This window comes from Cricetulus griseus, chromosome 4, assembly GCF_003668045.3.
Source record: "Cricetulus griseus strain 17A/GY chromosome 4, alternate assembly CriGri-PICRH-1.0, whole genome shotgun sequence".
In the NCBI taxonomy this organism is placed as follows: domain Eukaryota; kingdom Metazoa; phylum Chordata; class Mammalia; order Rodentia; family Cricetidae; genus Cricetulus; species Cricetulus griseus.
Window position 1 is genome coordinate 96,028,459 of NC_048597.1, and position 12,177 is coordinate 96,040,635.

At 45.6% G+C, this 12,177-nt stretch overlaps 1 protein-coding gene across 12 annotated transcripts in view; it reads left to right on the forward strand.

Moving 5' to 3' along the window:
* Cit (citron rho-interacting serine/threonine kinase) overlaps positions 1–12,177 on the forward strand; it is a 175,323-nt gene that overhangs the window by 112,553 nt on the left and 50,593 nt on the right. For all 12 annotated transcript variants that reach the window (XM_027414197.2, XM_027414198.2, XM_035443253.1 and 9 more), the window contains 2 exons: positions 2,721–2,918; positions 12,018–12,071. In XM_027414197.2, coding sequence (XP_027269998.1) covers positions 2,721–2,918; positions 12,018–12,071 — 252 coding nt within the window. The remainder of the gene's footprint in view (positions 1–2,720; positions 2,919–12,017; positions 12,072–12,177) is intronic.

The following is a 12,177-nucleotide window of genomic DNA, read 5'->3' on the forward strand; positions in this document are numbered from 1 at the left end:
CAGGGCAGAGGCCTCCACCTCAAGTCGTCTTCACCTTAAAGGGACCTGAGTTTTCTCCTCAGTGCCAGTGTGCAGTGGTGTGGCTCCCTTCTATGTCACCATTGGGACTTCCGGGCTCTGCTTGAAGTTCCCAGCATTTGACTACCTGATTCCCCTTGACTGACTGTCACCGTGTCTCATGGTTTTGCCAAAGGACATCTGTGGAATTTTCAGGCTCGATGGTAGAGTCCCAGCCTGCACTGACAGCTGGCATTTTAATGAGACAAACAGTAAGATGTCGTGTTTGCAAACATGAACTCCCACCATACTTCCTGGGTTCGAGCGCCAGCCCTACCATCTTTTTATTTTTATTTTTTTTTTAATTTTTTAATTTTTTTTTAAAAGCTGTGTAACATTTACATAATTGCCTGATCTCTGAGTGCTACACAGTTTTGCCTATCTGTAGATTGGAGGTAATGGTAACACCTCCCCCATCAGGTCATTGGGGAACTGCCTGGAGCAACTCTAGTGCCTGGTGTCTTGTAAGTACTGTTTCTGTGGTCACATCATCTTTGTCACTTGAGGATCTTGGCCTTGGCTTCAGCTCTCGCCAACGTGTTAAGGAAGGACTGACAGATCTAGATTGGCAACCACACTCTCCTCTTGAGTTTCTGAGGCATTGTTGTAGAAGACTTTAGACCTCTGCACTTGGGTCTCCCATGAGGGTGAAGTTCAGTGTTAATACATTATATTACCCCTCCTCCCCCCAGCTCTCTCCCTCTTCTGGGCTGGAGTCACTGGTAGCACTCTCTGGAAGGCACCCATTTGGAAACACCACAGATAACTCAGCTCTCCTCTGCCCTTTGTTCCCTGTCCCATGCAAATTAGCCACAGCCTTGTTACATCTTTTGCAGTTCTTCCTTCTCTTTATTCTGGTGACCTGGGACTCGGATGTCACCTTTTCTGGGTGCCTTCTCTGCTGGATATGTCCCCTGTATCCCTTAGTGGGTGTGCTGAGTTGTCAGCCCCTATGATTACAGCAAGCATAGCTTACTGGTTTGGCATGGTCCTGGGATGAATTTGTCCATGCTGGTTAGGCCAATACACATGTTGTGCTCTAATTACTTCCATACCTCTTAGACGACTTGCTTTCCCTGTCTGAAAAAATCTCAGTCGAGCTTGGCCAGGGCCTTGTGCATGCTAGGCTCAAGCAAAACCCTGTTTTATAGGTCTCCAGCCCTTCCCCATCTGATTTGACTCCTGTAAATTGTTATTATTGTTTTACAATTTATTTTTCTTTACGTTTATGTGTGTCCTGCATTTGCAGTGTCTGCAGAGGCCAGAAGAAGGCATCAGATCTCCTGGAGCTAGTCACTTGCTTTGCCTTTCTGTATAAGGTCCACCTCACTGAAGCTGCTCTGCCCTAGGTAGCTCATCGGTGTCCCTGGAAGCTTGTTGCTCTTTGAATCAGTCTGTGGAGGATGTCAGATCACAGGGAACTGGAATGACAGGTGCTTGTGAGCTGCCTGATGTGGGTGCTGGGGAGTGAGCTTGGTCTTCTGTGAGGACAGCAAGTGCTCTTCACTGCTGAGCCATTTGCTCCTCCGGCCCTCTCCACTCCTAGCCCCATTCTTATAAATCTTAGCAGAATTTCAGCATGCCAGAGTCAGCTCCCATTGCTCTGCTGTTTCCACAGCATCTTTCCTTGTCCCAGCTATTCCACACGACTACAGAATGAGGGTGGCTGACTTCATCTCTCTCCTCAACGTGAAGGTAGAGGCTGTCTTTCCTCTTCAAGTCCTCCTCGACACAGAAACAGTTCGTCACATTTTTCTAAAATGAGTGTCTAGGACATTGAGTAGATGGGTAGATGGTTGGGCAGACAGAGAGAAGTGCTTACCTCAGAATGAGACATTCATACAGGCTATCTAATGGGAACAAATCAGCATGAGAATATTTAGGAGAAGTAGAATCCAGCCCCTTGTGGTAGTTGTATTCTAATTATAAAGATATCTTTGTTACTAATAGGAGTTATTTATATCCACTTACCTTTAAATGTTTTTCTCACCCGAGACTCCCACCATCCTGTCTTTCTTTGGAAGCCTTCCTAAGCATTTGAGTGTCCATGAGTTAGGGATGGTCACTAGGACATGACTCTAGGACTCCCCTCAGTGATACCCAACTCTGTAGCTGCTCAATGCATTGGAAGATAGGGAAGCATTTGCTTATGACTTACACACATCTCACATGTGCTTCGAGTCACACAACACACCATTGCTATGCAGTTGATCTCCAAGAAGCTACACTGGCTGGGTGGTGGTGGTGCACGCCTTTAATCCCAAGCACTTGGGAGGCAGAGGCAGGTAGATCTCTGAGTTCAAGGACAGTCTGATGTACAGAGTGAGTTTCAGAACAGCACAGCTACACCGAGAAACCCTATCTGTGGGGGTGGGGGAGTGGTCGGGGAGCCACATTGCCCTGTTTAGGGGAAGATGACAATTCTGTATGTGTTATGTGTTCAGGCATGTTCGGTACAGATGCAGTCTCTCTCTGAATATTATTAATCTGTGGTTGAATGAATCCATGGAGGCAGAACCCATGGGAGAGCTCACTGCACACCCTGCTGTATTTCTCAGTGCTGTTGCTCTGAGATGCATGTGGCCCTATCTGACCAGACTGAGAAGCTGCTATTTCCACAGTCTCTCTCTCTACTGTCCACTGAGCATGTAACTTCTCCTCAGGTCAGTCTGGAGCATGAGGAGCAGAAGCTGGAGCTGAAGCGCCAGCTCACAGAGCTGCAGCTGTCCCTGCAGGAGCGCGAGTCCCAGCTGACAGCCCTGCAGGCAGCCCGGGCGGCCCTGGAGAGCCAGCTTCGCCAGGCAAAGACGGAGCTGGAGGAGACGACCGCAGAAGCGGAGGAGGAGATCCAGGCGCTTACGGTTAGTCTGCGAGCATTTCTTACAGGTTCAGGAGGTCTTAGCCGGGATGAGAGTGGGCGCCAAGTGTCTTTGTTTACTCTCAGAGATGTCAGGAGAGGAAAAAGAAAAAAAGAAATCGATTCATGGGTGTGGATAGTGGGTAGAAAAATAGCTTGTGTAGCTAGACTTCATTGTTGCCTACCTCATCCGGCAAGATCCATCTTCCTGAGCACTTTGAAAAATTCCTAGTGTTCTTTTTTCTCAAGCAATCATTGCTGCATGTGAAACTCATTTCCAGCTGAATTCTGTGTACTCCAGTCCTCCTACCTTGGTTTTTAACAATCTTAAGAAATTAATAATTTCTGTCCTACAGTAGTCTTTATACCTTATCCTTGAGACTTTTGTTCTGTTTTATGTTTGGCTTTTGTTCCTGCTTAGTCTCATTTATGTTACTATTTCTTTTAAGCCTGCTTTGTCTTTCTTTTATTTCATTTTTTTTGGAGCAAGAAAGGTTTTAAGATGAGGATTTGCTGTGTAGCCCAGGATGTTCTTGAACTTGTAACCCTCCTGCCTCTGCTTCCTAGTTGCTGTGTCTCAGGTACACACTCCCCTGCTTCATGTGCTGTGGAATGTCATGTGTGTGCAGTGCCCTTAGGGGCCAGAAGAGGGCATCAGAGTCCCTGGAACTGAGGTTAAAGGATGTTGTGAGCCACCTGGCGTGGGTACTGGGAGCCAAACTTGGGTCATGGAAGGGCAGTACACACCCTTAACTCCCAAGCCATCTCTTCAACCCTGTTGGTGTCTTTTTTATGCCTCTGGTATGATGTGGGTGACAAAGGGTCTTCTGGGCGAGAGATCACTTCTCTGAAAACAATCTTACATCCCTGCTGTTTCTGAGAGACAAGTTTACCAAGCTGGAGGGAGTTCTCCTGAGGTTTAACATGGGAAGGCATCTCTGGATTCACACCTCTGTTCTTTCTGGGAGACTTTTTGGCCATCCCCACCACCACCAGCCATTCCACAGGGACTGATCCAGGCTGACAGATGGACAGACAGAACTCATGAGAGGCCTTCCTGTGGAATGCCAACTCATCAGCTTCTGGAGAAGGGAACACCTGCTGGTTGAACATGATGCTCTGGGTGGGTAATCCTGATGTCTCCCCGTTCTGGACAGATTACTTAGAAGACTGTTACTGAGGGCTGGAGAGATGGCTTCCCAGTTAAGAGTACTCACATCTACTCCCAAAGACCCCAGAGCCCATGTTGGGTAACTGTAGCTCCATGGGATCTGATGATCTCTTCTGGGCCTTCCCAGGCACCTGAACTCTGTCTTTGTCTCTCTTTGTCTCTCTCTGTCTCTCTCTCTTTCTTGCACACGCACACACGCACGCACGCATGTAACACAGATAAAATAAATCCTTAAATAAAGCAATCAAGCCCCGTTGCTTTTGGAAGGCTGCATGGCAGGCGCAGACTCTGGAAGTGGAATGAGCTTCAGTGGCTATATTAGACAGCCCACACATTCCTCATAGTATCACATTGTTCCTGCCAAGCAGATGGGTACAGTCACACCTGCTGGTCAGGGTACCCTTTTCTGTGGGCAGGGCACAAGATAGTTGATTTGTTCAGTGATTTGTTTTTAATAATGGGTGCCTTATCAATTTCAATCCCACTTGGATGTTGGCCATTTTTACTTCAGAGAGTATCTCTGCATTTCTTAGAGTAGAATAACTTTTATAGGTCATATGTATTCTTTGCTCATGACTTACCTTTTTTAGTTAGTAAGAGGTGTGTGTGTGTGTGTGTGTGTGTGTCTGTCTGTCTGTCTGTCTGTCTGTCTGTCTTTAAACTAGTTTTATTTTTACAAGTTGCCTTCTGCTGTTGGATATAGGATTACCACTATTTAAACAAGATTGAGAATGTGACCTTCCAGGGTCAGGGTCCTCTGGAGACCAGTGGCTGCCATAGTAGTTTACATGATGCCAGGACACAGAACAACTCAAGTAAGGAAGGTGCTTATGTGGCCTTGGCTTTCTGGGACTTCTGCCAAGTCTGGATATTGATCGAGCCCCAAAGTTCTATCATCCCTATGAGAACTCTCATTATGATGCCACTTACCCCATATATGTAGTCTGAAAAACAACAACAACAACAACAAACAGTCATGCCATCTCTTTGTTTATATTCTGCTTTGAGAGTGGATTGAAAGCAGTTTGGTAAGATAAAAAGCAGGGATGCTGAATGAATGCAAGAATGAAAAGGCAAACACAGAGTAGGTGCATAGGAGACCATGTGGAGGAAGGAAGGAGAGGGAAGAAGGAAGTGATCTTTAAGGAGTGTATGCCAAGAAGATGTAAATTTTTACTCTAGTTGGGTGAGTGGAGAGGAAGACAGACAGACAGCTTTTCTTAGCTGCAATTGGGAGAACCACTGTTATTTAATGCATTCTGTCATCTGTGTTCTTGAATGTACTCTGAGAACATCCAAGGTTGGAAACTAAAGCATGTGACATCAGTGACTTAATCCATCAAATGAAGAGCACTTGCTGTGTGCCTAACGTTGTGTCTTTAGCCTTTTCTCCCCGGGATATTAGCCTGTGATTCCTCAATTCATTTTTCTCTGCAGTGCCCAAGGATGACACATGTATCTTGCTGCTCTGTGGGAATCGGGAGGGCAGGCAGTGGTCATGTATCTTCCCATGCCTGTTTGGACGGAGGAGGACATAAAATAGAGCGTGCGTCACTGCCGTTTATCTGTGGGAAATGAGTCCCTTAAATCCTGCCTTTCTGCTCTGCTTGGAATGTGCTGTGTCTACTGGCTGCTTGAAGCCTCGCACAGCAGCTAGTCACGACTTAATTTAGTCGGATGAGATCACTGCCTCAAAGACTCTTTACAAAAACAAAACAAAACAAAAAAGTCCCAGAAAACAAAAGCCATCCCTTGTTCTAAAAACTCTTTGGACTCTCCCTTGCACATGAAGGTACATGGAATATAGGGCTTGCTCAAACTGATGGTAGAAGAAGCTGGTTGTAATGGCACACCAGCCCACGAGAGGCTAAGGGCACACAGAAGACCTTGGCCCTAGGAAAAAAGAAAATAATAGGAATTCGATGGGTCCGACAGCTGTTTGCAAACCTGTCCCGGGGATCACCCCTCCACATGCTTGCGATCCTGTCCTGGGGAAGCCCTCCACCTCATCTCCATAGGCTTCCATTCTAGTCTGAGGCCTTGAGTCTTTGCCTTTTTGGCTCCTTCTAGATTGTGTCTCATGTGGCTGCCAAGTAAAGGACTCGACTGGCTTGGTTCTGAAGAGTGTATTTTCTAAGAAAAGGAAAAATGGTCACAAATGCAATACTTTATTGCTTTCTCATTGTTTGAGGCCCACATTCAGATCCAATTTGAGCATCAATCACATTAAATCAGCCAGATCTAAAATGATCTCATAGGAGGTTTCTGAGCCTCACTGCATGATTTTTTTTAATTTTAATCAGTAAAAGGGAACGGTCAATTGGGCTGTTACTTCCTATTTCAAAGAGGGAGTCATCTCCCAGGCTGGGAAGGGAGCAGTCACCTGGCCTGGCCTCCACCCCTGGGCCAAATTAGAGTTCTCCATTGAAGGAGCTTGGCGGGAGCAGCTGGGAGGCCTTTATGTGCTGTCTTTGGTTCTTCTCTTCTCACGTTATCCATCCTGTTGATTGGTTTTACATTGGAATTAGCCACTAAGACCTGAGGTTGGGTCAAGGTAGATACCTGCAGCAGAGCTGAACTGTAACCTCCTCGATTTAGAGACTGCTGCACTTTAGAGACTGCTCCTGATAACAGAAGACAGTTTCCGCCCTCTCTCAGTCCAGAAGACAGCTCTGCCCCTTCCTGCCGTGAGATAGAAAACTGGTATCCTCAGACTTTGTGGTTCACAGCTGTGTTTTGCACATCAGAGCTACTCTGAATAGCCTGGGAGAGAAGTGGCTTGCACTTTGTATGTACCAGCAAGGCCTAGTGAGTGGGTGGGTCTGTGGTCCTGACTCCCATGTTCCTTTACTGATTTGGTCAAGAGACTTAGCCAAATAATAAGCAGCGGAAAGCTTGGGGCTCTGATGAAAAGCTCCCACTCACTGAACAGTGCGATTACAGAACCCAAAGCCGTCGCCTTTGATTTGTTAAAGTCATTAATCAGTGCAGGCTCTCATTCCTTCACGAAAATATCAAGCTTTGTATGCAATTAGTAAGCTGTTGGTATAATAGTCAAGATGTGAACTTAGGGCACAAAACCAGAAAGGATGGAGGCCTGCGGGCTGTGGATCCCAGAAGGTGGCCAGACGCTGAGCACTACCTTCCTGTGCCAACCCTGCAGCCTTTCCTCTTGTCACTGTAGTTCAGGTTCCCCTTTTCCTTCCAATTATTGAATGTATAAAGACTCTGAGACAACTTGAGAGTGTCACTGACCCCTGGACCAGCCTGAGGTTCCCAAGTGGGCCTGGGGATCTCTGTGAGTTACTGAGGTTAGGCTGTTTTCATAATAATGTTGTCTGGTTGGCGTACTATGCTCATTATGTTAACAGCTTTACTTTCTGAGATCCCTGATAATTTTACAGCATAAATATTCCCTGTACCACCCAATACTTAATTCACATCCCGTGGCCTAATCCAAAGCTTGTCTCAGGTATATCACCATCCTTGAATGCATGTTGTATGGGTCCCTTCTCCTAGTTTAAAGGAAACATCAATACCTTGTACCATTTTCTTTTCAGTTTTTTAAAAGATTTATTATTATTATTGGATTTTCAAGACAGGGTTTCTCTTGTAGCCTTGGCTGTCCTAGAACTAGCTCTGTAGACCAGCCTTACCTCAAACTCAAGAGATATACTTCCTTCTTCTGCCTCCTGAGTGCTGGAATTAAAGGCGTTTGCCACCACCACCCAGCTAGATTTATTAGTTTTTATGTTATGTATATGGATGCTTTGTCTGCATGTCTGTCTGCACCATGTACACGCAGTGCCTGAAGAAGCCATAAATAGGTACCAGATCACCTGGAACTAGAGTTATAGATGGTTGTGAGCTGCCATGTTGGTGCTGGGAACTAAATCCAGGTCCTCTACAAGAATGAACTCTCCTAACTGCTGAGTCATGTCCCCAGCCCCTCTCCTAGCTGCCAAGTCATGGTCTGAAGCCCCTCTCCTAACTCTGAGTCATGTCTGCAGCCCCTCTCACCGTTTCCTTTCTGAAATCAGTGGGGTGATCATCAAAGCTGAGGGTGATGCTGACACCCACAGCAGAACCAGTTTTACATTCTGTAGTCATACCTCCCCATCAATGATAGATAGACCAGAACCGTAAAGATGGTGGCTCATTACATTTTGCCTCCACGAGTATTAGTGTGTCTGATGTGTCCAAATGAGCCAAAGGCTTCATAATGGTGAATTTTAATTGGAATGAATCATCCATGGCTCCAATTTCAGATTCCAACAGGCCAGTTGAATGACTTTTTAATAGTGTAGACTTATTGGAATCTTTGCTATTAATAAAGTGTAACAAAAAAGTGGAACAGGCCTTTGGCACCCTTTGTGGCCCAGTGAGCCTTGAATGTGAAAGAACTGATTACACACTGTTTCTTACTTATTGAGAGTTTACACCAAGTGGAGGGGGTGGGGGGTGACGGCATATGTATGGATGTGTATGTCATGTGATGTGGAGGCCAAAGGTCTGAATCAAGAATGTTCTATTGCTCTCTACTTGAGTTTGTTTTTGAAATGTGTTTCACTAAACCTGCAGCTTGCCAATTGGTGAGACTGGCTGGCCCATGAGTCCCTGGGATCCTCCTGTCTTCTCGCCCCCTGCCTCCCAGCTCTGTGTTCCTATGTGCTCAGCTTTTTAGGTGAGTGCTGGAAAACAAACTCAAGGCATCTCCCCAGCTTCATTTTCATCTTTTCTATATTTACTTTTGCCTGGTGAGGGATTATTTAAGTAGATCAAATTGGCTTGCAGACCAAAAATCTCTATTATCTCTCCCATTAAAAAACAACAACAAAATAAATTAAAAAAAAAACAAAACAAAACAAAACCCACAAATCTTGCTGGTCCTAGATGTAGAGGTGATTAATGTAAGAACCTGTTCTTCCTCAATAAATCCTTCATTTTTGTTCATGATGATCATGGCATGCATTGGAGGGGACTTATGGGAGCAGACTGTGCTTGGTCATGGGTTTAGGTGAGATTTCAACAGCAGTACAGATGACTTCGTTCGGAAGCTGGGTAAACATTATTCTCAGCCCATCAAGTTAGTCTTTTGTTGTTGCTGGCTATATTTAATCAGCATCCCATCATGGTAATGAAATACCTGAGACAATTAACATATAAAAAAAAGTGATTGGTTTGGGGTCACAATTTTGATGGCTCTTGTCCATGACTGATTGGCTTCTTGTGTTTGGCTCTATGGCAAAGCAGCACGTATTGGGATGGCACAGTGGACACATATTGCTCACCTTGTGACCAGAAACCAAAGGTAGAGGGGGAGAGAAAGGGGCTGGATCCACAATCACCTTCAAGGTCTTGACTTTAGGGACCTCTCACTAGGTCCTCAGCAACTCTCAGTAGTGGGTCTACATAGACAACATCTAGACACAAGTTTCCAGTTGTCTTCCTACCTGAAGAATTTCTGTGTAGTATGAGTCTGCTGGGGAGACATCCTTTCACCCAATGTCAGTGGCAGCCTTGCTTTTATCTTCACTTGGGAGAAATACTTCTGCTGGTCATAGAGCTCTAGGCAGACAGTTTTTCTTGTTGTTTTCTGTTGTGGTGTTTAAAATGCTGCTAGATTGTCCTTAGGCTCAGCCCTTACACTGCACTGAAGGTCTGACCTTGTTAATGTGTGTCTGTGCTGCTTAGGGTGTTCGTTTTTGTCAACTTGACACTAGCTGGGGTCATCTGGGAAGAGGGAACTTAAAAGGAGAAAATGTTTTGACCTGTGGGATTACTGATGGATGTGGGAGGGCCCAGCCCACTGTGGGTGGTGTCATCCCCTTGGCAGGTGGTCCCTGGCTGTGCAAGAAAGCAGGCTGAGTGAGCCATGGGGAGCAAGATTGCTCCAGTTTCCTATTCTGCTTGAGTTCTTGCCTTAGTAAAGGGCTGTGATCTGAATGTGTAAGCCAAACAAGCCCTTTCCTCCCCAAGTTACTTTTGGTCATGATGTTTTATCATAGCAATAGAAACCCTTCCCAAAACAGTGTCTCTTCCTGGGGAGTCTAGTAGAGCTACTGCAAACCAGAGAAGCCATTCCACCTGTATCTGGCTTGGTGAACCAGTGAATTCATTGGGGTTACTCATAGGAACATGAGCAGCTTATGGGCAGCTATATCATGGAGTTTCCTTCTTTTGGCCATCATTTAATGCTGTGTGTTCTCAGGAAAGCCTTCCCTTTGCCAGTGAAGGGGAATGCTGATAGGTCCAGCCCTGGTGATGAAAGTTGGCTCTGGTCCAAGGTGGCAACCATCACATCCAACCTGGAAGACAGCACCCCAGCACTCACCTTTGTTGCCCTGTGTATAATGGTCTTTCTCTGCCTGGTTTGATGAGTTTCTTGTTGCTGGTTTTAAGCAATTTGATTGTGATATGCTTATGAATAATTGTCTTCATGTTACTTAGGCTTAGAGTTTGTTGAAGTTTTTATATCTGTGGGTTCAAAGCTTTTAGCAGCTTTGGAATTTGTGGCCAGCACTTCCTGAAGCATTTTCTCCAGCTCACCCCCAGACTCCTTCAGAGACTCCAGTTAATGCATATTCTGCCAGCTCAGCGCTTTTAAGCCCATCACCTGTGTCAAGTCCTTTCTTGCCTGGGGTCTTTGCCACTTTCTTGCCTGGGTCTTTGCCGCTGTCTTCCTTCACCAGAATGAAGGCATAGGTTATAAGTGCATGGATCCTATCTTAGTGCTGATAAGAATTGTGTCAGTCAGCTTTCTGTTACTATGACAAAACACCTGTTATTCGACCTGAGGAAGAAGTTACTGGCATTCATGTTATCTGAGATGACTTGGCTGTGTTACAGTTTAGTGTTATTAATATGGGTATGTGGTGGAGGGGACCTGTTTATTTCTGACAGCAGGGAAGGAGAGAGGGAGGGAAGAAAGGAGAGAGAGAGAGAGAGAGAGAGAGAGAGAGAGAGAGAGAGAGAGAGAGAGAATGTGAATGAATATGTGTTAAGTTCAGGGTTCCAATATCTTTTTTGAGAACTGCCCATGGCCTAACTTCTAGCTAGCCCATATGCCTTGATGGCTTTACTACCTTCCATTAGTGCCACAGGCTGACTACAAGCCTTTAACACAAGGACCTCTGGAGGGCACTTAAGATCCAAACTCTAGCAGAAATACTGCTGTTTTAGGGTAGCCGTGCCTCAGAGAAAGCTGGGGTGTTTACTTCCAGGTCAGTATGAGGTTGTATGAATCTTTACCTCCAGGTCAGTGTAGGGGAACCTGTAGCCATGCCTGCTTAGGGTTTGGTCAGGCACACCTTTAGCCAGCCCCTAAGCAGGCATGGCTACAGGTTCCCCTTCAGGTCAGTATAAGGTTGTATGAACCTTTACTTCAGGTCAGTGTGAGGTTGTGTGAATCTTTACTTCCAGGTCAGTGTAAAATTTTATGAATCTCAGCAGCTTTAATTTTTAAAAACTCTTTGCTTTTTAACTGACAGTGTCTCTCGTGTGTGTGTGTGTGTGTGTGTGTGTGTGTGTGTGTATGCACGCCTGTGTCTGTCTGTCTATCGGTCTGTCTGTCCATCTATTAGGCGGGTTACTCATATTTTCAGCACTGGGGTTTGGTTTAGGACTGATGAAGAGCAGTAGAAGCATCATCCTTTATTACCCGCTTCCCACAGATCTCCCCAGGTGTCAGTATGAATATGAAAACATCTGTCTGCAGTTTGTGATGCGGTCTGAGTAGCTGTGCTCACTTAACACAGAACCGTATGTCCCTGTTACTTCTCGCTGATGCCAGCTGGAGATGAGCTGATCAATTAGTTCTCTGCAAAGCGGCTGCTGCAACAGTGCACCTGGCTTTTCAAGCAAATTGCATGTAGCATGTAGACTTGCATTCTACCCTATGAAAAACTTATAATGCACCCCCTTACCTTTCAGGCCCATAGAGATGAAATCCAGCGCAAGTTTGATGCTCTTCGCAACAGCTGCACCGTGAGTACACATAAGCTGAAGATGAAGGGGAAATCCCTCAGTGGTGTCATTGTGTTGGTGACTGATTTTTCCATACAGTCTTGTAGCTTAAAGTCCATGATGCTTT